The sequence below is a fragment of the Cydia pomonella genome, chromosome 4 (assembly GCF_033807575.1).
Source record: "Cydia pomonella isolate Wapato2018A chromosome 4, ilCydPomo1, whole genome shotgun sequence".
Taxonomy (NCBI): Eukaryota; Metazoa; Arthropoda; class Insecta; order Lepidoptera; family Tortricidae; genus Cydia; species Cydia pomonella.
Genome location: NC_084706.1, coordinates 21971442 through 21996016, shown reverse-complemented (window position 1 = coordinate 21996016; position 24575 = coordinate 21971442). Strand labels below are relative to the sequence as shown.

The 24575-nt window shown below is 35.6% G+C and overlaps 2 protein-coding genes across 6 annotated transcripts in view; one reads left to right on the top strand and one right to left on the bottom strand.

Annotated features, from left to right (window-relative positions):
* LOC133517253 (teneurin-m) overlaps positions 1-24575 on the bottom strand; it is a 777194-nt gene that overhangs the window by 272548 nt on the left and 480071 nt on the right. The gene's annotated exons all lie outside the window — the stretch shown is intronic.
* LOC133517260 (uncharacterized) lies at positions 715-2630 on the top strand. The gene has a single exon (XM_061850488.1). The coding sequence runs from the start codon at positions 735-737 to the stop codon at positions 2286-2288; it is 1554 nt and encodes a 517-aa protein (XP_061706472.1). The 5' UTR covers positions 715-734; the 3' UTR covers positions 2289-2630.

Genomic DNA, 24575 nt, shown 5'->3' with positions numbered 1-24575 from the left:
ACAGGATATACGCCCTACGAACTACTTTTCGGCTTCAAGCCACGCCCCTTTTATTCACTCAAAACAGTACCAGAATACTCAGCAGCCGACTATATAAAAGACCTTAACGAACGATTGAGAATAGCTCGTGATGTGGCAATCCAAAACGTCCAAAAAATGAAAGAAAGGGCCAAAGAGCGTTATGATGGTAGTATTAGGAACATAGCTAAGTTTGCGTTAGGCGACAAAGTCCTGGTAAAAGCACCTAATCCCAACAATTTGGATCCCAAATGGGAAGGACCTTGTGAAGTCATCAGAGTTGGATTCAATGAAAACTACCTGATTAGGAAATCCGGTAAGAATCAACTTGTCCATGCCAACCGACTCAGACCTTTTGATGTAAATATAAATAATCCTAAAAGCTAAAACCCCTTAGCCGTGTAGCGATCGGCTTTACCAAAGAATAATCCTACTGCCTTTAATGTTTGGCATGTCGTAAGAGGCGACTAAACCCCTTAGCCGTGTAGTGACCGGCTATGTCAAGAATAGTCCTAACGCGTCTCGCAAGCGTGTCGTAAAAGGCGACTAATCTAGGATAATTTTAGGTTAGGAAAACTCATCTAAATCTAGTACTATAATCAAAATCTAGTTTATAAATTTAAGTATGATAGTTTATAAATCAAAATCCATTGACAACTCTTATATTTTTAAACGTCCTTAAATGGCTCATTGGTACACCTGATGCCAAAGACGCCATGCATTATGAAGATTGTATTAACCAACTCGAAAAACGTGAAACCGATCTTTCATCACTTATGCTCGAACAAACTCAAATAATTTCTTCGACTGTCAAAACCTTCAACGAATCAATTCTCAAAATCACTTATGATGAGTTAATCATTAACGAAAATATCGAACGCTTAAATAATTACCTTAACTCTTCTCAATCACTTCTGTTTAGTTTAAAAGCCAGCCAAGATGTGTCAGCTATTTCCCTTCAAATTTTAGAGTCAGTAGTAAACCTTGAAAACGAAATCAACGAATGCCTAACTAGTATCCTCTTTGCAAAGTCCAATACAATCCATCCGTCAATTATAACCTTGGAAAAACTTTATAAAGAACTCCTCTTATCGAATCATATTCGCACGAATAAACATCTAGTTTCCACCGTTAGCCCACAAAATATACACACAATCTTAGAATCTTCCTCTCTATCAGCATATGTATATTCAGATAAACTTGTATATATACTTACATTCCCTTTAATTCAGAATGATCCTCTCGACTTATACCATGTATACTCCATCCCTATAAAACATCCGAATTCCTCTCTTCATACCACTATCCTCCCTGAGCACGTGTTCCTGGCTGCGAACCCCAGCGGCCAAACCTACGTGTCGACAAGCAGTTTAGAAACCTGCAAAACATACGCCAGCGAAAAACAAGTCTGCACCGGTCTCGTCGCCTACGACGCTACAGCTCGTCCCCTGTGTGAACTACAAATTCTCCACAGCATCTCCAAATCCCTTCCGAAAATCTGCACTACTTCAACCTTCGAAGCCGACATCAACACTTTTCAATACATCGAGAACAACAAGTGGCTATACATACTGTCTGGCGAAACCAACTGCGTCCTACAATGCACTAAAGAAGTAACACATCACAAGATACAGGGCGCAGGCATCCTATCATTACAGAAAAACTGTAAACTCCACACTGGATACAGCACGCTATCAGCATCACAAGACTCCGAAGAAAATATAACTTACCCTATAATCGTACCCGACATAAGAACTGACGACTGTTTCGAAGAATACAGGGACATCGCGAAACCTGACCTGATGCCAATTAAAATTAATGAATTGCCACTAGATTCCTTGAAACAAATCAAAAACCATATAGATAAATACGGAGAAGAAATCAAGAAAATAAAATCCACAACATTCGCCCAAAGGAACACCACTACCTTCTCTTGGGTTTATTTTACACTTGGCCTAATAATGTTAGCCTACCTTGTATTTAAAATTTGCAAACGATGCCCCAATGGACTTCTACTACGCCGCCGAACACCAAATTCTCCAAATCGCGATTCCAACGGATGCATCCAGATCTTCAATAACTGCTTCGCAAATTCATCTCGACAACAGAGAACCCACGTCGCAATTCCCATGTCTACAATCTCAACTAGCTGCGTCACAGAAGATGAAGACGAAGACATCGAGCCTCAGCATTCTCAGCCAATCTCACCCGTTTCCATTGTTCCTGCGACTTCTAAAAGATCAGGCGCTAACGCCCAATCTTTATTCTAAGGGGGGAGGTGTTATATAATATGATCCATCCATATACCTAGTTTTAGTTATTAAGTTGCTACTCACATATTTGTTTACCTTTCCCAATAGTTTTGTACTTTGAAATCATAATTAGTTTCTTAAATACTTTATTTACACTTCTCATCAATAATTGTAAACATCCTCATGTCTTAATGTGTTATTTGTCATTAGTGTTAACTTATCTCAAATGGTCCTGAGACCATAATGTGTTTATTATTCTCATGTTTATCCTAATATCCTAATGAGACTTGTCTCCCTTATAAGCAGTACTACGTCCCGAATTAAATCAGTCTAGTTTGAACCGTCAAACTGTGTTTTACTCCACCCCACATAACAAATAGCTATTAGCGTTTGAGTGTGTGAACGATTAGAAGCAGATCGAAAACACCAACGTGAAATATGTGTAAAAGCGCGACACACACTAAGCTTAAATATAATTTCAAGTAATATAAACCTAGAAATATATCCACTAAGCAGAGTGCTAAAAAGGACAGGCAAACTCAGCAAGCAATGTATCACTAACTTTGTTTGAACTCAAAACGTCGCATCACAGAAATAAGACGTAGCATCAATGACGCGACGTCACAACTGTCACAAAAGTGGTCACGATGTACGAAATACATTGCCGCTCGAAAAAATCCAAAAATTAATTGTTGTTGTGGTAAAAAAAAAAATTGCAAATCGCTTTCAGAATCATTTCATACCACTAAGCCCTACGTCTCGTTTTTCAAGTGTGTGGTTATATCAAAAATATAACCTACTATAAACTAATATAATGCAAAAAAAAACGATGAAGAATACATAGGAATGAAGTTTCAAATAAGGTTTTTTTTTTCAGTTTCACTTAAAATTTCCACCGAGCCTAGCGCCGGAAGTTGTCTAGCGACTATTCCTAATGGCGCAGATACTTCCTGCCTGCATGCGACGCCCCACCGTCCCAGGTTTGAGACCAGACAGACACCAACTTAGTTGACATTTTAATAAAAATTATATTCTGTTCGTAGAATCCACTGCAGTGTAGTTTATGGATAACAATGTAAGCATTTTATAAAATAATTTTAGCAGTTACAAATACCTTATACCCAAGTATTGGTCAGAACGTATCGGCAGTGCTATGTCACTCAACAGTTCGGGGTGCTTAGCTCACGACTCAAGAAAAAGTTATTATTTACTTGAAATTGACCACATATTTAAGAGGGTATACCACGTGATTTCTAAATGTTGTTCATTCTCCATGATTTTTAGGGTTCCGTAGTTAGTATGTTATTGACACAATAAGAAACTAGGTTTAGGCTTTCCTTTTTTTTTCAAAATTTGCAAAACGAACAAAAATTAAAAAAAGCGAAACGAATTTTTCATTCATATTACTAAACTAAAACCTGTAAAGACATCCCAATTTGATAAACACTCTAGACAAAAACTCGTTAATACAATTTACATCACACTTGCTCGAAAAAGATCTTATTTCATGCAGGTGTGCTGAAGGACAAAGGCCTATTTTGTTCCCGCGGGAGTTATGGATTGTGAAAAAAGCTATAACTCCCCAGGGAGTTATAGCTTTTTTTTAAATTATGTCACTTATTCATAGAAAGGAAGTAGCATACATGAGTTTTACTTTTAAAATACTGACGTTTATAATTTAATATACTTGTTCATGTTTAAAATTATTTAATTTGATTAATTGAACAGCCGTTTAAAATATTTTTACATAATTTTCAATCGTGGCTGAATGCCGAATAGGTAGAATAGAAATTACAAAATGGCGAACGAATGTTTGATATGTCACCGTATTTAAGAATTATTTCGCTTAAAATTTAGTTTTTTCTTCCCAAGTGTGATGAAAAACATTGTGTGTAACTCCGGGGGTAAGAATATTGCAAACTCGGGTCTTTAATTCCCTCCAGCCTCCAGCTGTCGGTTGTAATTCGACAAACCGACAAAAAAATTTAATTTTTGTTCGTTTTGCAAATTTTGAAAAAAAACGCGTGGTAACACCCTCGTATCCAAAATTTCACTTACCCCCCTCGTTGCACAATGTACTATTTTTTGACGTTTTCCTTGAGATTTGTGCCATCGAGGTACATATATATTCTGAGGCATCGGTTGATAACGTAAGTAATAAGTATTAATCTTACGGGTGATCGGTGGTTTCAGTCGTGCGTGAAGTGCCGGTTCGATGCTCGGCTCAGACGCAACCATCGGCAAATGTATGCTAATTACTAACGATAACTTATTATCACTTCTGATATACTTGATTGAACTTACATATATGTTATTGTTATATGTAAAGTTATACGGAGGTCTATTCAAATAGTGATTTCTTGTTATTCATTTGTAGTGGATATGATCTGTCAGCTGACGAAAGTGACATTTCTGGTTGATAAAATATAAATCCATGACATATGCGGTGTATACCTTGCCATTAGTTTATTGAAAGCTATCCCAATAAAAATAAAAATGTTTTTTACGAAATATGAATGCTGGGAGAAGGTGTCATTGTTTACGAAATTTTGACTTACAATATGTATACATATTATGTGAACTATGAGCTCATATTTGAGTGGTTAGCTAGGTTCAATATGAGCGGTCTGCCCTAGCTAACTGTCTTAACCTAATATCAGGTTTTCAAAACATCTGTACCTAATATCAAATTCAATTAATGACTTTCAAATCAATCAAAACAAATTATATAGGAAATGACTCAACTTTTACTGCCAATAATGGCTTACCTAATAACATAGTAATGTAAATACCTACCTACCTATTCAGTCAAAAGCTTGATAAAATAATGCGAGAACAAAATTAGTGTCTAAAAGGTTTATTTTATTTAATGCGTCTCTTAGTATTAAGAAAAGCTTTTTAAGTATTAAGAAGCTCTTTGAAGAAAAAACATTTAGGTACAAGTTTAACGGCTATTACCATTTTTAATTATTCATAAACAGATCCCTATTGCTTTGTGAAATGTACCTACTCACACATTTGGTTATTAAATAAGTCTTAGAATAATTTTCAATTTTGTTGTACGATTCACGTGCGATTAGGAAATTGCACTTGTATCGTAATGTCCTATTATGGCATTGTCTAACAGAAATCAAACTTTGTTCTATAAGCTCAACATTTGTGTTGTGAGTACTATGGACAACGTCATGTTTGTGTAACGTTTTCAGCGATGCCTGCAGCTGAATTTACTTTTGTGAAATAGTGGAGTTTATTTCCAGACATATAAGTTTTTGTGGCAAAAACGAGTGCTTCAGAAAATGAAACATCGACAAATAATAACATCGATAAGTCAGTCATGTCATAGATTAATAATTAAAAGATGTAAATTCTACTTGCTGTAATTTACCGAGAAATTTCAAGAATGCAAATCCGACCATAATTTCTTTATTACATATATTAAGTATTTACAGTGTCCAAAAATAAGAAAACTACCAATGGATGTATCAAAGAAGATATCGAATGTATTGTGTATTTAGCTATCTTTTTATACAATGTTAAAAATATCTATAATCGCTAAGGTAACATCGATAATTATTATGTCGATATTTGATTTTGTCAATCACTTTATTTTGCCACAAATACTTCTATCTCTGTTTATTACAGATGCTCTTTGTGCACTTTGGATGAAACCTGCGTAGTGAATTTTGCTCTAGTCACTGAATAAATGATTTTATTAAACACATTTTTCTATTGTGCCCATACATATCAAAATGAATGAACGTATGAAGGCGACTGGATAGTGATTTCATACTCAATAATCCCACGCCTCACTCAGCCTCTTAAACACTCCTTAACAGTTATTCGCGTTTTAAAAACATATGATTCAAATCGAGGAGCATCACACATCACGCTCTCATAACCCTCAATCAAATCTCAACCGAAACAGCCCAACTATAAAACCCAATTTTCTTTGCGACGCACTTTCAGACGCGTGCTAGGCGCCGGCTGCATCTTTCTTTATACACATGAAGAATGCTTTGCGTAGTTGTGTTAAGGTTAAAATTCGCTTGCATACGTGGTTTTTTTCAGGTTGTTGCTGAAGTTATGTACGGTTGCCTTGACAAAAATAACGAACTGTAGTAATCATGGCTATGAATGAGCCCTATGGACTCTATTATGAGCTCTGAAGCATTTCAAAGGAGCGCTGCCGGGCGTTGCCAGACGACCTTACGTATACTATAATTAGACGTGACTTAAGGCCTTTATATTAGAGGTATAACGGGTTAATTACAGACTGAAACCGGAGGTTTTGCGCACGAAGAATCTTGTATTTAAAGTAATCCATAAAGTTACAGCGGTCAGTAGATAACTTTAAAGAATAATTTTATTAATATTTTTCACAAAAACGCTTCATATTATGCTTGCAAAATGTGTGATTGTGGCAGAATTGAATATATGATCAATAATTAATTTAAAATTTTCCATATAAGTAATATTCAGCCCCACTTTTTTTATACTACGTCGGTGGCAAACAAGCATACGGCCCGCTTGATGGTAAGAAGTCATCGTAGCCTATAGACGCCAGCAACTGAAAGTGAAGGAACAGTACAGAATTCAAGCCCTAGTACTCCAAAGCCCCAATGATACTGCGAAAAAATGCTGAAAGGTTTTGTACGTTGCCAAATTAACAATCTAAGTGTATATTGTATAATTACAAATACATCATCCCTTTCCCAGAAAAATAATGTTTATTTGCCTACTATGTTACACTCGTATTATAACGAAACATATTTTCTTTTTAAATCGTTGTGTGGTTTTATCACCTTGATATTACGGTACATTGCAATGAAACCCATCTAAAATTGATGTGCAGCATAGATAGTAAACATATATTCAGATATTTGGCGTTAGTTACATTAAAGCGATGGGGAAATTGTGTTCCGTAACGCATAAATTCAACGTGGTAGCGCCGTCAGTTCAGTGAGACTACCGATTCGGCTATTTTAGCCTGTTCAGTAGTGACCCAGCCTTTGAAGCAGGAGGGTGGGTTCGAATACTAAAGGGCATTTATTTGTGTGTTAGACATTGATATTTTTCTGTGATAAACACGCCTTTCTGAGTTATGAGTGTTTTTTATGAGTTAAGAATATTGCAAATTCGGGTCTATAATTACCACCCTCGTTGCACAATGTACTATTAATTTATCAGTTTTCTTATATTCTGATTTTTCTGGCGCGCTCTCGTTTCGGAGACCAAGATTCTTTTTGGATCACTGAGCCGAAATAGTTTTCTGATTTTGCGCACACAATGCTTTTCTTTCTTTCTCGTCCAAATAGACAGTGAGCGAATTTAGCTGTACCCTTAAAGCCTGTGGCCGATTGAGCCTTTGTGACGTCACGGCTGTCACACGTAGCTGGGCACAGCGCTGACCTCGCCTAGGCGCCAATTACTGGGATATGTGTACTTATACATAGGTACAATGATTGAATGTGGTCAATGTCTTGACAATATGCTAACCACTTTGTTGCTCTTACGGCCCGATTCGAAGAGTGATTAAGACACGTTTAAGATCTTTAAAAGATCGATAATTAAACATGTCAAAATGTACGTGTAGCGGTACGATTCCGCTGTGATCCCAATAAGATCTATCTACGATATTTCTAACGTCAAAGTGGCAGTGGTTGCCCGAATCGTGCTGCTTCTGTCAATTATACGACATACAAACGATATCTAAATGAGAACTTATCTCAGCCAGAACTTATCGTTAGCGTATCTCATTCTTCGAATCGGGTCATTAATTAATCACAATCAAAGGTAACTTCAAAGATTCTTAAAATTTAAATATTCATAATTCGTTAGAATAGGTCTCAGTATTTGACCCTTGGTTTTTGTTGATTTATAGCCTGGAGTATGTTAATATACAACTATGTTACCGTCCCAGCCCTTTTACTCATAATGTCAACTTTGTTACTTATAAAAATATATATAAAAAATAGATGAAATATTTTTTACTTTGGTGACAAGGTATTGTTAGTGCGCCAGTCAAATGTGCTTTAAACTGATAAAATTAAAATTAAAAAAAATAAACATACAAATGTAAAAATCAAATACTTTCTTCTGGGGACAAAAAACTTGCATTAAAAAGTAGAATCACTTAACTTATAATCTAGATAAGTTAATAATATGTAAAAAGTAAAATATTTAACTACAGATACAAACGGCTTCATTGGGTGGATTGTAAAAATCATATTTTTATATGTAATATTTTTTTTTATATCTGCTAGTACGATTCAAAACGACTAAGTATTTTAGAATTATATCAGTACGATTTCGCTGTTTGACAGTAAATATTTGATATTTAAACCAACAGTAGGCAATAAACACGTAAAATATTGAATGGTTACAATTTTAATGCAGTTTTGGTGGAAGTAGTCACAAGTTACATTTAAAAGCTATACATATGTGACAATCCAAATCAAAAGGTAACTTACGGCGATCGGCGCTTACGCCATTATTAGCGGCGCGCTAATACTAATGAGGTACAACGTGACGTAAGCGCCGACCGCCATAAGGTCCCTTTTGTTATGGATTGTCACGTATATCACGTATACATGCCATAGTATTCCAAAGTTCATTTTCCAAAACACTAACTAACAATCAGCTGATTACTTTCGTAGCCTCTTATCCCCCTTACCGCACTCTTTTAAGTCATCCTTACGCCATACGCGTCAAGGTTGCTTTTAAAATAGTCTTTAAGGAAACAATACGAGGTTTTTGAGATAACTGATCGTTCTGCACGCTCAAGTAGTTTGCTCGTTATTATTTCTTTAAGATTAGAACATTAAATTTTTACTGGCCATAAATAAACATGGCGTGTTCGTGATAAGAGCCTCACAAGCTAATTTGAACTTTATTGCTATACATTTTAAGTCCTATTTTGAACTCACGGTTTTTCCTGTCAATAAATTTGAGGGAACTAAGTTCAGCTTTTATTTTTTTAAGTCAGCTATGAAATAAGAACCGGTACTTTCTCTAGTATGTTTTGATTAAATCAATTTTTGATTAAATGTAATATTAATTGTCAAACTTGGGCTTAATCAAGATTATTCGTATTTTAATCGATAGCGATTATTAAAGACCTCTGTTGGCGGCCGACCGTCAAATTCGTCAGATTATGGAGTTCCTATTCCTAGGAATATCATGAAACGCCGCCATTGATATGCCTAAGATTTGCCCATGTATATCGTGATATGCCTTATAAATAATTCGGCAGATCGATGATAGCAACGTTTTCGTCGATATTCCTAGCTATATACCAGGCACATCGTAAATTATATTTGCATGATAATAATTTTAGCTATGTTTTCTACGTGAAAATTGTCAGGGTCACAAAAAATTATAATCTGGTACGCAAAATAATGAATTTATTCAGAACAGAGGTCCATTTCTTATGAACGAAAAGTTTTCTTTTTACAATATAATTGCAAGGTTATTTAACAGGTTAAAGTCAACCAATTATTTAATAATATTATTTTGTTTTATTAATTTGATTAGGTAAATTAATTTTTTACCTAACTTATATCAATTATTTTCATTTGTTCAAGCTACTTACATATGCCTAAACGTCGCAAGGCAAATCGTCAAAAGTTGAGGTTTGTACGATATGGTGGGCGGTCGCTTGTCGAACCACGAAATGGCGGCGTTATATGATGTGCCTAGGAGTTTCGTGTTATGGCGGATTTAACGATCGGCCTACATAAATACAATACTTCACAAGTATAGGTTGTCTCACACTTCCCTACAAATAGTGACATTAAAACTGACTCCCTAAAAGCCTACTCATAGTCAAAAGAGCTTAAGTCGCCAGTATCCCCCATATAAAAATGACATTTACGTAGATAACATATACAGAATTCCGTAACATTTCCACCCCAACGTTGGGAGTGCGAGGGGACGCAAGCCGGAGGCATTACATTATTTATCTATAAAACTTCTAAGATAGACAAGTTTGGAGTGAGGTCTGAAACCGGCATTTTGACGTTTAACTAAAGCTATAATGGACAACTATACAGAATAGCCCAGAAATACGTTGACATATTTTTTTTAAATATATATCTCACTTACATGTCTTTTACAAAATGTCACGAGAAGTATTGAATCAAAACAAAACGTATCTTCAAAATAATTAGCCTCGTTTTGCTTTGATACACAAACTGAGACTTTTTTTTATAATCAACAATATTCACAGAAAACCATCTTTGGTAATGTATTTTAAGGCATTTTTCTGCATGACTGAAAAATAATCTCCTACACCCTGCGTCGTAGCGCAAAAATAATCAAATTTTCGTTCCCCTTTAGAAAACCCCAATGTAATAATAAAAAATTAACAAAAAAGAAAAAAAAGGAAAAAAGTGTAATGTAGCGCAAAAATAATCAAATGTTCGTTCCCCTTTTGACATTTCTGAAATAATAATTAAAAAAAAAACACAAGAAAGAAGAAGAAGGTTGCCTTATGGTTGCCTTACAGGCCTAGGTGTGTAAGGCTGGATGAAATTCCTTCACATATCGTCTTCACTCATCGCACCGGATATGTAGTATTTCCGGCCCTTATTTAAAGTCATGTCAACATTTCATTGCAAGTTTGAGAAAAAACTATTTATTATATCCATAACAAATCCAGTAGGGCTAAGATGGTCGGCTCTTTATCATTTGTCAGCATGTCTGTCACGTTCTAACAGGTATGTAAGCGGGAAAGTGACGGGCATACGTGGGACAAGTGATAAAAATGGAACCATGCAGCAACTGCAAATGCATAAAATGTTATTATAATCATAATACGCCTCAAATTCAGAGTGTTATAGCCTTCAATTTGTAGAGACAAACGCCTTCGAGCTACACGTGTGGTGCTACGCTGCTACGCCGTAGGCGCCTACGGCGTAGCCAGTTACCGCGCGCCTGTCACTCGTAACGATGCGATCGCACTGGGACGTCGATTCTGTTTTAACAAATTGATAACTTGTTTTGACACGACCAGACATTTTAATGACAGGTAGTTCCTGAAAAAGGAAAGGCTAAACGGGGGCTATTAGTGTCATGTACATTACAAGCATAAGGGTAAGTACCTTCGTAGCGCTTTGTACGTCTTTTTACTAAGATCATGTTCGCTATAGTTTTCATTGAAAGTTTTTATTAAGCTTTGTTTAACGATTTCTTGGGCCCATGATTCAAAAGTTAGAGGGTAGACACATATTTTTTTTCTTTTGGAGTGAATATTTTCGACAATATTGACTTTACCAAAAAATTATTTTGGTTACACCATTAGATTAAAGCGAAAATAATAATAATAATGTAAGTACGTAAGTAAATATTCTTTATTGTGCACCATACAGTTAAAAATAGACAGGAAATGAAAAAAACACGTAAAAGTTAGGTAACAACAGGCGGTCTTATCGCTAAGAAGCGATCTCTTCCAGACAACCTTCGGGTAGCAGGAAACTATGAATAATAATGTATAATAATGTATATATATATATATATGTACCCTAAAAAACTTGTTTTTTAGTTTTATTTTTCCGTTCTTTAGCCATGTATGATTTATGTATTTATGCCAAATCGCTGCCTTTTATTATATACCTACTCCAATCTAATTCTTAATCTGTTATTAAAAATTTGAATACGCCTATATGTGTCATTAAATATTGCTTCCACTCAATGTGATGTGACGCATTATTCAGCGTGCGGCGTCAAAATAACGGTCTTTTGGGAGCAAATTGGTCCGAGGTGTTAAAAGCTTCCTTGGAAGGATTATATGGTCCTGAAGGCAGCGAAGCATATACCATCGTCCACTGACAATAAGAATGATGAAACGTGTTTAATTATATAACAAAATTGAGTAATTCCACGTGAATGTAACGTCAGTTACCAATTCTTTCGTGTGTTCTTACATTAATTAAGCAAAATTAAGTGTCTGTATGTCTGGCGTAGTCCTACAGGTAGATATCTGGATACTTAAACTTTAATTAATTAAAGAACACACGAAAGAATTGGTAACTGGCGTTACAGTCTCGTGGAATTACCCATTTTAGTTAAAAAAGATACAAAATGAGCAATTTGACACAGTAAATTAGACACAAAAAAAGTGGAAATGATAAAAAAATACCATACGATTCCTTACATTTCATAAAAAAATATATTTCACGCAATAGGGGTCATCCATTAATTACGTCACACTTTTAGGGGAGGGAGAGAGAAAATGTGACACGTTGTGACATGGGGGAGGGGGGACAGCTTTGTGACGTCACTTAACTTCCACAAGTCCACAAAAGTCAAGTGTAGTTTTGTTCTACAAAAGGAGACATAAATTGTTTTGAATTTTTTTATTCGCAATACATCTAAATAATTTGTTTTTGCGACGATATACAGTTTTTATTCGTGAGATTTTTTTATTTTATATTGTATCAAAATAATAATACTGCATTCCAACTTCTTATTTCGTTAATAACAAGATTGCCATATATGTGACGTCATCAGGAGGGAGGGGGTGACCAAATGTGAGCAGGTGTGACAAGGAGGGGGGAGGGGTAAAAATTCGTGAAATTCGTGTAATGTAACTAAAGGAGGACCCCTTATTTCACCGTCATAACTGCGATTTTCTTGTTTTTCATACTTCAAGGCGGTCGTGACGTCATGATCAAGTACCGTTTATGCGCTTATGCTCGCCGCTCCAGTGTGTGAGCGAGACAGCGTTATGAATGCGCATAGCGGACTCGAGTGGATATTGATTTTAAATTATCAGAAATACATCATTCTAGTACGATTGCTTTGACAACTCGACATATGTAAATTACTGGTCCAGATAGAGGTCCAGTTTTAAAAGACAATGGGCATTCGGACGTTATCTGCCGTTCCCAGCGGACGATTTAATTGGTTTATAAATAACCGCCCTAACCCTTTCCTGCAGAGAATTATGACCTTAGGGCGGCCCCGGACGCAGAACAACGGTTAGCAGTATCTTGACTTAGATATGCGTGTAAAAAATACTTTTACGTAAACATATCATATTAAACTCGATACTTACGCGTGAAATGTAATATCAGGTGATTTGTTTTTATTTAGTGATGAATTGTGACACCTATTCACCGCTCAAGCTGCCAACTTCCCTGTATTTTTTAATTTACAACCGGGAGGTGTACACAAACCGACTCGACCTTGAATACTGCGAGAGCCGTTCGAACGAGTGCGACATAATGTCGCAGTTGAAGTGGTTTCATTAGGAATGTACAGACTAGGAATCTATGCCTTTATAAATCGATGTTTTATAACCATTATATATAGTTGTCAAAGTTTTTTTGTAAATAAATATTCATAACAGTCATTCAAGCCTGAGTTGCTATTTTAAACAGTAGCACAAAAAAAAAACTGATGGCGGAGGAATCTCCGGATCGCGAGTCAGACTCCTTTAAATTAAGTTTCCTTGAAATGAATTGAAAGTTAGGTCTTCGCTTCATTGTATATAAGAGTAAATTCATAACTTTCAAAAATCTAGTCTTGTGCTCGGAATATAGCGGAGGTGATCCGTATTCTGATAACATTTTTTTTTCTATAATTCGATTTTGTACAATGTAAATCCTTTTACGTTACGAAAATGAATAAATGAACATTTTTATAAATAATATCTCTGTGCTGCACTGCACAGTTACTGAAATTGAAATGCTGCAAAGGAATTCATAAAATTATTTACCACTATGTTGGCACTGGCAGGCTTTCAACAATGCTTCTAACTTGCAATTGCAATATTCCGCAACATACAAATATTTAAATACAGCTACTCGTATTTATTCCAATCACTTGTTCCGTGTAATGCGAAATATTAAGTAAAGATAAATTATTGGCAATTTCATATATTTTTTTATTAATTTCATCAACACACAACAAAGGATCACATTCGACAATACTTTATTCAAAAATATGTAGTACATTCTGATATTTACAAGTATGCTACGTTGGTCATTACGCGAGTCGAAAGCGAGCGCGCAATAAGAAAGCCGATGTTTATAATAAATGAACAATGCACACGCGTTTCATACGACGTTTTTCAACACACTTGCGAGGAAAAAACATATTTCATATGTTTTATACGGTCTAGAACATATCTCAAGAAGTGTAAAGATTATATCCGTTTTCTTTTATAATAATTGTAATACTTAATAGGATTGATGGCACCTTCACCTTAAAAAGGGTCGAGTCAAGTTACTGTTTCAAATATGTTCACTGTTCACCGGATGTATATACACCAGTATATTAAGGCAAAATCTTGAAAACAATACCCATTTTCTGGCCAGCCTATTGCGAACACAATAAAAGGAAGTAATTAAAATTCAGTATCCACATATTGTTGCCCAAGGGGATGTTTGTATGTTAAATTAAATCTCACTAAATATTTGCAGTGTTTTACACGTAAATAAGTAAAAAAGCCATACCGCGTAAAATGTTGGAGAAAAATTTGATTTTAAAAATTTATATCATATTTGAGCATTTTTATGAAAAGTGTTGAGGCGAATATGTTATATTTAATTACATCACTGTTTATATTTTCAAGTCCACTGCCTCGTATTTTAGTATTTGAATTACAATTTCTCGTTAAAACATCGTATTAGTTATACCTACCTACTATAATATGTAATGTATTTGACTTCTGCAGTTATATTGTAAAAGGTATTCGAAAATGTACTATTTATTTAATGCATGTATTGTTTACTTTTAAGTAATTCGGCCTGATTCGAAGAATGATTAAGGCACGTTTAAGATCTTTAAAAGATCGATAACTAAACGACATGTCAAATTTGACGTTTATTTCGATTCCCCTGTGGTCCCAATAAGATTTATCTACGATATTTCTAACGTTAAAGTGACGTTCTGTCAATTATACGACATTTAAACGATATCTAAATGAGAACTTATCTAAATCAGAGTGTATCGTTATCGTATCTCATTCTTCGTATCGGGACAATTGTTGTGCTAACATTTTCACAATGTCCAAGTAAAGTCCTAAATAAGCTACTTGTAACTTATCTGACGAATAAAGTCATCGTATGCGTTTCATAATCTTCAAATAACCTTAACTTATAAATACCATTACAACTTAAAGTAGTTTTATCTGGCAGTTAACTTATTTGTTTATTAGCTATCCAATACTTTACTTGGACATTGTGAAACAGGCCCTTAGTGTTATATTATTGTTAGTGTAGTTAGTGTTTTGGAGAACCAGTATACTTTTAACTAAACAAAAAAATCATGTATACTTTTATTTATTTTGTATTAATAAAATAAGCTTTTATTGCTGTTTAACTGCTTTGTTGTCTGCAAACGATTGATGGCAACACAAGGCGCATATGAGTGACATATTTGAAAAAATCGCTGTCGTCGAGTGAAGAGTCGGTAGCTCAGTTGGCAGAGTCGCGAGTTCGAGTCTCGCCCAGACAGTGAATATTCCATTTTTCATTTATTTCTAACCTTTCTGCATACTTTTGACATATGATTCACATTAAAATTAATTATACATCAAAACCTGCCAGATCTCCGAGGGTGGAATCACGAATTTAAAAAATAAATAAAGCATTAAGTTGACATGACTACGTTGAAATTAAAATTTTGGTGATACGACACAACTATGTGTACCTATCTAACCCAACCCGAAGAATATTCAAATTTTAAAGTCTATTATGGATTTGATATTGATATAGGATCGCTCGCGTTTATTCGCGCCTGCGATATGCACTGCGAGTTGTGTCAAGATCTTATAAGAATATCATATCATATCATTTATTTGTTGTAGAGTCATGTACAATCAAGATGTTATACAATAAAATACAATTCAGACCATGACACCCTGTAAGGGCCCACAACATTGACTTAAAACAACAAATTAATTTAACATTTTAAAATTAAATCGACATACCGACCGACCGAATCGACGACCGGTTTGGCCCAGTGGGTAGTGACCCTGCCTACGAAGCTGATGGTCCCGGGTTCAAATCCTGGTAAGGGCATTTATTCGTGTGACAAGCATGGATATTTGTTCCTGAGTCATGGGTGTTTTCTATGTATTTAAGTATTTATAAATATCAGTGGCGGCGCGTCACAAATATTCGTAGGGAACCCGGAGCTAATTTTGATTTCCTTTTCTCTATGAACCGATCATGAAAGTACTCAACAGGCTGAAATTAGACAAGCCGGTGGGAATCGAGTTCTTTGAACGATCCGTCACTGATAAATATTTATATATTATATATATCGTTGTCTAAGTACCCTCAACACAAGCCTTATTGAGCTTACTGTGGGACTTAGTCAATTTGTGTAATAATGTCCTATAATATTTATTTTTTTATTTTTATTTTTATCCCAGTATCCTCTGCTATGTGTCAATTTATTAAAAGTTGTACATCATTGTTCTTTAATTTAGAAAATCTTATGTCATTTCTACTCAGGATCGCAAACCAAAAAGAAAAATATTTTTAATACATTTCTTTCTGCCATTAGGATTGCGAGAGCTCTTGACTTGGAGCAGAAAAACAAAAAAGTTGTGTGTTCAAATTTAACTATCGGTTCGATTCGAAGAATGAAATACGATAACGATAAGTTTTGGTTCAGATAAGTTCTCATTTAGATATCGGTCGTATGTCGTATAATTGACAGAAGCAGAAATATCGTAGATAGATCTTATTGGGATTACAGCGGAATCGAAATAAACGTCAATTTTGACATGTCGTTTAGTTATCAATCTTTTAACGATATTTCCAAGATCTTAAATGTGTCTTAATCATTCTTCGAATCGGGCCGTATGTTATATTAACTAATTACTCCGCCGTACAATATCAAAAATGTATACTCTAGTCAGGCCTCATGGGGTCTTTTACACATACATAGCTAAGATTGTACATTATAAAAGTAGTTCAAGGCTAAAAATAGGCCCATCTGTATATTAACAAACATGTCCTGGTCATTGCACCCCCCTTCCCCTCCCATCCGTCACCCGTAATCCCGTGACGGATGCCACTAACTGCCGAACATTTGTATTGTGCCACAGAGTAGAAAACAGAGGCACTGCTTCGCTGCTGTTTTTATTATAACTCCTGGAGATATTGTAATGCTACAGTTAAAGTTACAGCATTTACCAAGTTGAATAAGATCATCATCTAACGGCCCAATTCGTACTTTGAGTAGGAAAGTTACGTATCTTAAAGTTCGAATCTGGCCGTAAAGGGCGTTGTATTTGTCACACTGCTAAGTACAGGCTTTGCCAAGTTTTTACAAATTTCTCATTTGTTAAACATTTTAATTTATTTGATGTATAGGTATAGTTGATTCTAGTTGGACAGTTCTAATAAGATACCGCGGGTGGACTATTCTTATATGAATGAAAATTAAAGTTCAAAGCGTAGAATTAATACATTCACTCTGCCAGCGACCCACTAGGCTAGTGGGGTTCTCTGTTCGTAGGCGTTTTTCGCTACAAACAGCAAAAATCGTTTATCGTCTACGCTCGTAGCACGTAGCTCGCGCTAGCAGTGAATGTGTTAAGTTCCAGCATAAAGTGTTATGATACCTCTAATATCTGTTGACATAAGTTTTAAAAGGAAATCATGTTTAAATATCCTGCATCAAGAAACCAGAAAATTAATTAAATATTTTTTCCTTTGCCATTGCCATGGTCGTACAAATAAACATAACAATATATTTGGAACGTTTTTGGCAAACATCGTCAATTGACAAGACATAAAACATTATGTTCATAGCAACATAAAGTGATTTCCATCATATTTTGTTACTGTTTATTAAACATATATACTTGACGTGTTATGTCAGCTATCGATAGCCGATAAAATGGTTTGTCTTCTCCCTTTGACGTTTAAATTTTTCCTATGATAATTACGCTCGCGCTCCTTTTAATCATTTAACGAGGCTACCAAATGGCAGAATAAAACACACACAAAATGATGCTATTGTGCATCAAAGTCAAATGCTCCCGCCGTATGAAAGTATTCTGTGCCGCAGTTGCATCACCTCTATTTAGGGCCACTTTGGTAATGGTCTTAGATTGTGTGTAGGTTAGTCAAGCATTAGCAATTGCGGTGATTTTAGATGGGAAGGTTTTCCGTTCGAATGGACTATCGGAACGATATATCAACTGTATTCTGTTAATCAGCATGAAACACACAATATCAAAAACTTTGCCGGCATTCAGCGCCATTAACACGATTCTATTAAAACCGGTCAACTGCGAGTCGTACTCAAGAATTCAGTAGATATCACATATTTTTTATAATGTTCTATTTTTTTCCTTGAGTCCAACTCATGTTTGGCGATTTTTTATAATGATACCTATTACGGGTGTAAGTCTGGGAAATTAGAAGAAACTTGTGATTAAAGAAATGGCCATAGCACGGATTTTTACCTTGTATCTCGATTACTCTGAAAATATCTATAGATACTTCTGTTTAAAATTCTGCTCTTCAGATCCTTCGGTCATATCACTAGCTATTTTATACTAAAATTATACTGCTATGGTGTATGTTTTTAGGGTTCTGTACCCAAAGGGTCAAACGGGAGCCTATTACTGAGACTCCGCTGCCCGTCCGTCCGTCCGTTCGTCTGTAACCAGGCTGTATCTCATGAAACGTGATAGTTAGCCAGTTGAAATTTCTACAGATTATGTATTTCTGTTGCCGCTATAACAACAAACATTAAAAACAGAATAAAATAAATGTCTGTTTCCAATCTCGAGGTTCTCATCCAATCACCGAAGTTAAGCAACGTCGGGCGGGGTCAGTACTTGGATGCGTGACCGTTTTTATAGATAATGGTACGGAACCCTTCCTGTGCGAGTCCGACTCGCACTTGGCCGGTTTTTTTTTCTATCGAACAAGCTTAATATTTAATTTAAAGGTCAAGTTAAAAAAAATACGATTAAAGCCACCATAAAGTTCTAAAAATTCTGGTCATTTTTGCCGTATAATATCTTAGTTTGCCGGCGACGGACAGAAAGACAACAAAGGCTTAATAATAAGGATCTGTTTGTCACCCTTCGGACACAGGTGGTTTCACATTTATTTGGTCTGATTTCGACAACAGTTGATAAACATTTTAATATCATGCCTATTGTATTTACACAGTTACTTTAGCATTTACCTTGAAAAGTTCCGAGTGCTTCGGTGACGAATTAGATTTCTCTTATAAGTGGACTTACCTGGAAAAAAAAAAACAATAATGAATATTGTTTTAAGTGTACTTCGACAGATATACAATAGAAAACCCGTTTTCGTATATAACAGTGGAACACAAATATAATAGTTATGTTATCAATAAAATTCACACATTACATTTAACTTTAAAAAATGCCTTTTCTAAAACACCCCAATACTTTTCCAAAAATATATACGTTCAGACGTCTCTTGACAGCTTTCTTTATAGTCCCAGTACGATGTAATAAATATAAGATACACATAAACAAAATCGTATAACGTTTAATATTGATTTGAATTTGAAACACTATTTCAATGGAGCAAGGTAGGTTTTGGAATGTAGGAGGCAGTCTAGATACGATTTTATTGTCAAAGATGTAGTTTCATAGACAATCGGCGTACATTTCGTCGCCCCTTCAATGGCTTACATTTGATTAATGTTAGGGGCATTCCCTATCATATGGTGTTGTTTCAAAACAGCTTAAGTGCAGACTTTATTTGTAACACATACGTCGTTTTCAAGAACATTGTGTGTTCTTATTTAAGTGTGCATACTTGAAAAATATATTTCGAAGCGATTAATCATTTCCTTTCATGACGATTTTCGATCAAATGCATCTTGGAAAATATATGGAAATTATTGGCAAAGAATGAGGGGAGTACTATAAGGTCAAAATGATATAATTTACGGACCCGTATTTTTATTTTAAGACGTGCCTATATTTGTTATATTGTTAGTGATGCTTACAAATTACACATGTTTTTATCGTTCCGTATCGTCCATTAATAGCGTAGAATGTCGTAAGTACATATTTATGAAGAATTGCGATCATTTGTTCCAAGATTCGAAATACTTTTACGTAGGAGGCCGCTTGCTACATATTCATCGGACCCTATCCTAATTCCTACTCCGAGTCCGCGTTATTCGACAATTTCTAAAACACCAAACTACACTCGAAACCGTCAGGGAATCGTATATGAACCCGCCGATAGAATTCAGTTGCACGGTCGACTTCGGACAAATAAAATTTTACCGAAATTGAATCGGCCGGTAGGCAGTGGACCGTAAAATTGGCCAGCACGGTCAGCGGGGCTATTCGGTATCTTTCAGTCGATATATGTCGCTCGGCGTACATTATACAGCGGTGATTTACTGAGGAATGTATTACTTTTATTTATTGCATGTTTGGGTTGCGTTGAGGGTGAATTTTTGTGAAGCCGCCGTTTTTATTTTAATAATTGGTGTGACTATGGTTGTAGCATGGATACTAAGTTTTTTGATGAACAAATGTCTTTATGAGTACAAGCTTTTGTCGCTGACTACTTTCATTACCACGGGCAACTAATACTCATAGAGACAATACTAAAAACCTCAAACACAATTAGGTTGCGTCACCTATGGCCACCTCTTGTCTCCATTATCAGATCAGCTCGATATGTATACAATTTTTCAGCTCATTTGGAAATCGGGAAGCGAGTAAAATGTAGCTTCCAAGATTCGACACTAACAAAATAACATATACGTACTAACAGGGCACGTTAAAGCTTGTAAAAACCAACATCATTACAAAATAGACGACCCTAAGCAAGATACGCTTTCGCTGCAATTCTTCCCCTCCGCCTCAGGAAGCGTAGGGCTGTGTTATGTTAAATTGTATTCAATCAGTGGAAGCAATTACGCAACTCAATGCAGACGCGTTATTGAGACCGAACAGTGATATATTATTATCGAATAGAACTCAATAACCTTGCAAACGTTAAAAGATATGTAAGTAAAAAGAATAGATATACCGAATACTTCAACTAGTCGGGAAAGCGGAGTATCCGGTATCATTTCGTGGTATCGTCGACTACGAAAAATATACAATAACTACGATACCTACAGAAATAAACTATAACTAAACATAAAACTAACAACGTTTACTAAATAAATTCTATGGCCCTATAACAAATATAAGATATGGGCTAAAACAAAAAGGTATACGTCACGAAATAATTGCATTAAAAATATACATGTAGAGGTAAATAATATTGCCTCCCATATTTTATGTAGAGGTATATTCTTAGAAAGTAGGACATCACACTAAAACTTTTCAAGATACCGGCTGTATGAGTAAAGCAGAATTTCCTGCGTAGCAAAATATGACATTGCACACTTTGTCCGACTGGATTTTGCCCATGCAGTAAATTTATAAATGACGTCACACAGGGGAGGGTCAATCAGGTGGGATAAAACAAATCTCGTTTATGGAATAAATAGACAATGTACGTGACCAAGCAAGGTTTGGGGCAAGGGGACAGAAATGAGAAATTGTTAGTCAACAAAGCAGATTTAATAGGGTTTCTGAGCAATTATAAAAGTAATCTTTTGAGATTTTACCAGTAAGTTTTTATTAATTGTGAAGAACATCACTGTCACTCGCGCGACATGTTTTGGAGAGCTTATGTCTCCTTTATGTCGCACGAGTGACTAAAAATACGTCAGTGTAATCCGTAGAATTATTTACTTTAATGTTAGTACGTCTCACGACAGTTTAAATTCCATTAATTGTAAAGAAATATTTGGCAATGGCAAAAAAGGCTGCTAGTTAGGTACACAGAATTTTTACAAGACTTTATCGCTGGTACAAAACCATCACTTTTCTACTCGAACACCAAGTATTAGTTATCAATGCGTACTGGGGTTAGCTAGTGTCCAAATATTTTAATAGTAAACAAAATATACAGATATTTTTTTGTTTGACGATTCATGATTTAACTATTTATATTATTATTATTACCATATAGGAACAATGGTGTTCTGAACATTTTGGATGCGTGCGCGGAGCCGATTTGACAGTAATGGAATGTCCCTTATACATTCCGTATACCGAGCGGATACCCTTGCCCGTGTCATGGGACGCACGCAGAGGCAATATCCGCCATTGAGATTTGATGGAATCTAAAATTTACTAGCCTATTGGGTGAAAGCGATGGACTAAATACTGGTCTATATGATATAACCGGAGCCTGCTTAATAAAACTGTATGCAATTTGGTTTCCGGCAGACGGTGACACGCCCCACAAAAACATGCAAGATGGCTCAAAGGCAATCATAATTTTTATTATTACTTATAATAACGAGAATTGAAATAGTACATTACCATAGAGGCCGGGAAACGAAGGGTGGCAGGCAAAGTAGATATAGACGGATAGGGATACGCGGCCGGCAACCCCGTTTCTCGCAGATTTGTTTAGGGCTTTTCTCAAACGATGGAAAAAAGTGGTAGTCGATTTGTTTTATTCGTAGGTTTACACAGCTAAAAACAAATTACGAATCTACTAAAAACAAAAGGTTGCTTTACAGGCCTATTTGTGTAAGGCTGTATGAAATTCCTTTTCATATCAACTTCACTCATCGTAACGGATACGTAGTATTTCCGGACCTGATTTGAAGTAAGGCATTTCATTTTTAGCTTGAGGAAAAAAATATTCTTGTACCCAATCCTAAATATAGTCTATCCATTGCGGTTAAATGAATAATAGCACGCTGACAGTCAAACGGTTAGCGAAGGCTTAAGAATACGGATCCGTTGACAGATACGGAACCCTAAACAGTCAATTGCAGGTAAATGATAAAGTTGAGTTTGTTACGAACGATGTCATAAAATACGGTAGTGACATTATAAAGCCAATATTCGATCTTTATATTCTTTATACGCAGTTAGTACCATAGGAATAACTAAGTATACATTCCTTTTACGAGACCTCTCTGATCACCTTTAAGATAAGAAAAAATGCTTTCGATGTCAACATTATCTATTATCTGATCCCCAGGTAAAAAGATCCAAAAAAAGCGACCCGAATACAAGCCAGAAAGAAATGTCGTATGTGCTAAATATTTCACATTGTAATACGCTCATTATTGTACGCAGCAAGGTAATCCCATCCTTTTTTCACTTCCTGTATCTATAATACTCTTATCGAATGCAAAAAGCCGTGATTCACTACAACTATTACGTGCCAGTACAATAGCTAACTCGGATAATGTTAGAGTGGCAAAAACCAAGGTATAATGCTATTTAGCAATGCGGCAGTTGCTCTGTGTTTACTTAAGTTTGAAAAGTATTAAAAAATGCTAGAATAGGAGGCGTATTCTGATTGTAAATCAGGTTATAAATTTGATCTGGATTTGTTATTGATATGATCTGTCAGTGTCAAAAGTGACGTTTCTGATTGAAGGTTATGTCTCCCGGCTCGAGCGCCATCTTGATAGTTAGCAAATTGAATAATTCCTTTGTTTTTTGCTCATTAAAACTGTAATATCAATAGCTTATTATACAGTAAACTAATGTGGTAGTGTGCAGTGAATGAAGAATTAATCCTGAAACTCATTTAACCATTATTTTAGAGTCAACGGCCTACACGTGGACTACCACGTGCTACTTGTAAAGTCCAGCTATCGCTTTATAAATGCTAATAAAATCACCGTACACTGTCTTGTACTACCTGTACAATTTAAGTTGTATGTTAAGTTCCTAATACCGTGACACTGGCGAAATAGTGCCACTGGACTGAGCCCATAATTTTTAAAGAATGAATGAATGAATACGCTCCTAGGATAGCATCGCCCGGTGAAAATTTTAATACAAATATTTATTTGATCAAAACGGCATTTAAAACGTTGTATATAATTTCCAAACCGTAATTATGTACTTGGCGCAAAACCTTTTAATTTCGGTTTCGCTCGAAAACCGTTAGATTTAATTCGGTTTTTATGAGAACAGTTCTTGTCAAATTAACCGGTTTAGTACAATAAAAACCGGTTTCTTCCTATGTCGGTGTCTATGTTTACGTGGCACACCACCAGGCCGATTGGCCGTTGCGTCGCTCGTCGAATAAACCGGTTTTTTTAGGTTCCAATAAAGTTCTAAAAACGCTCGCGTTCTTATAAAAATTCGAAGAAAAACCGATATAAATCGGTATTTTAAAACCAGTTCCGAGTCTTGGTTGATATGACCTGAGGCCTCCAGCTTAATAGACATCATCACTACCGGCAGACTAGGAAGCAGTTTAATTTTCAGTGGAATGTAATTCGTTGATATAA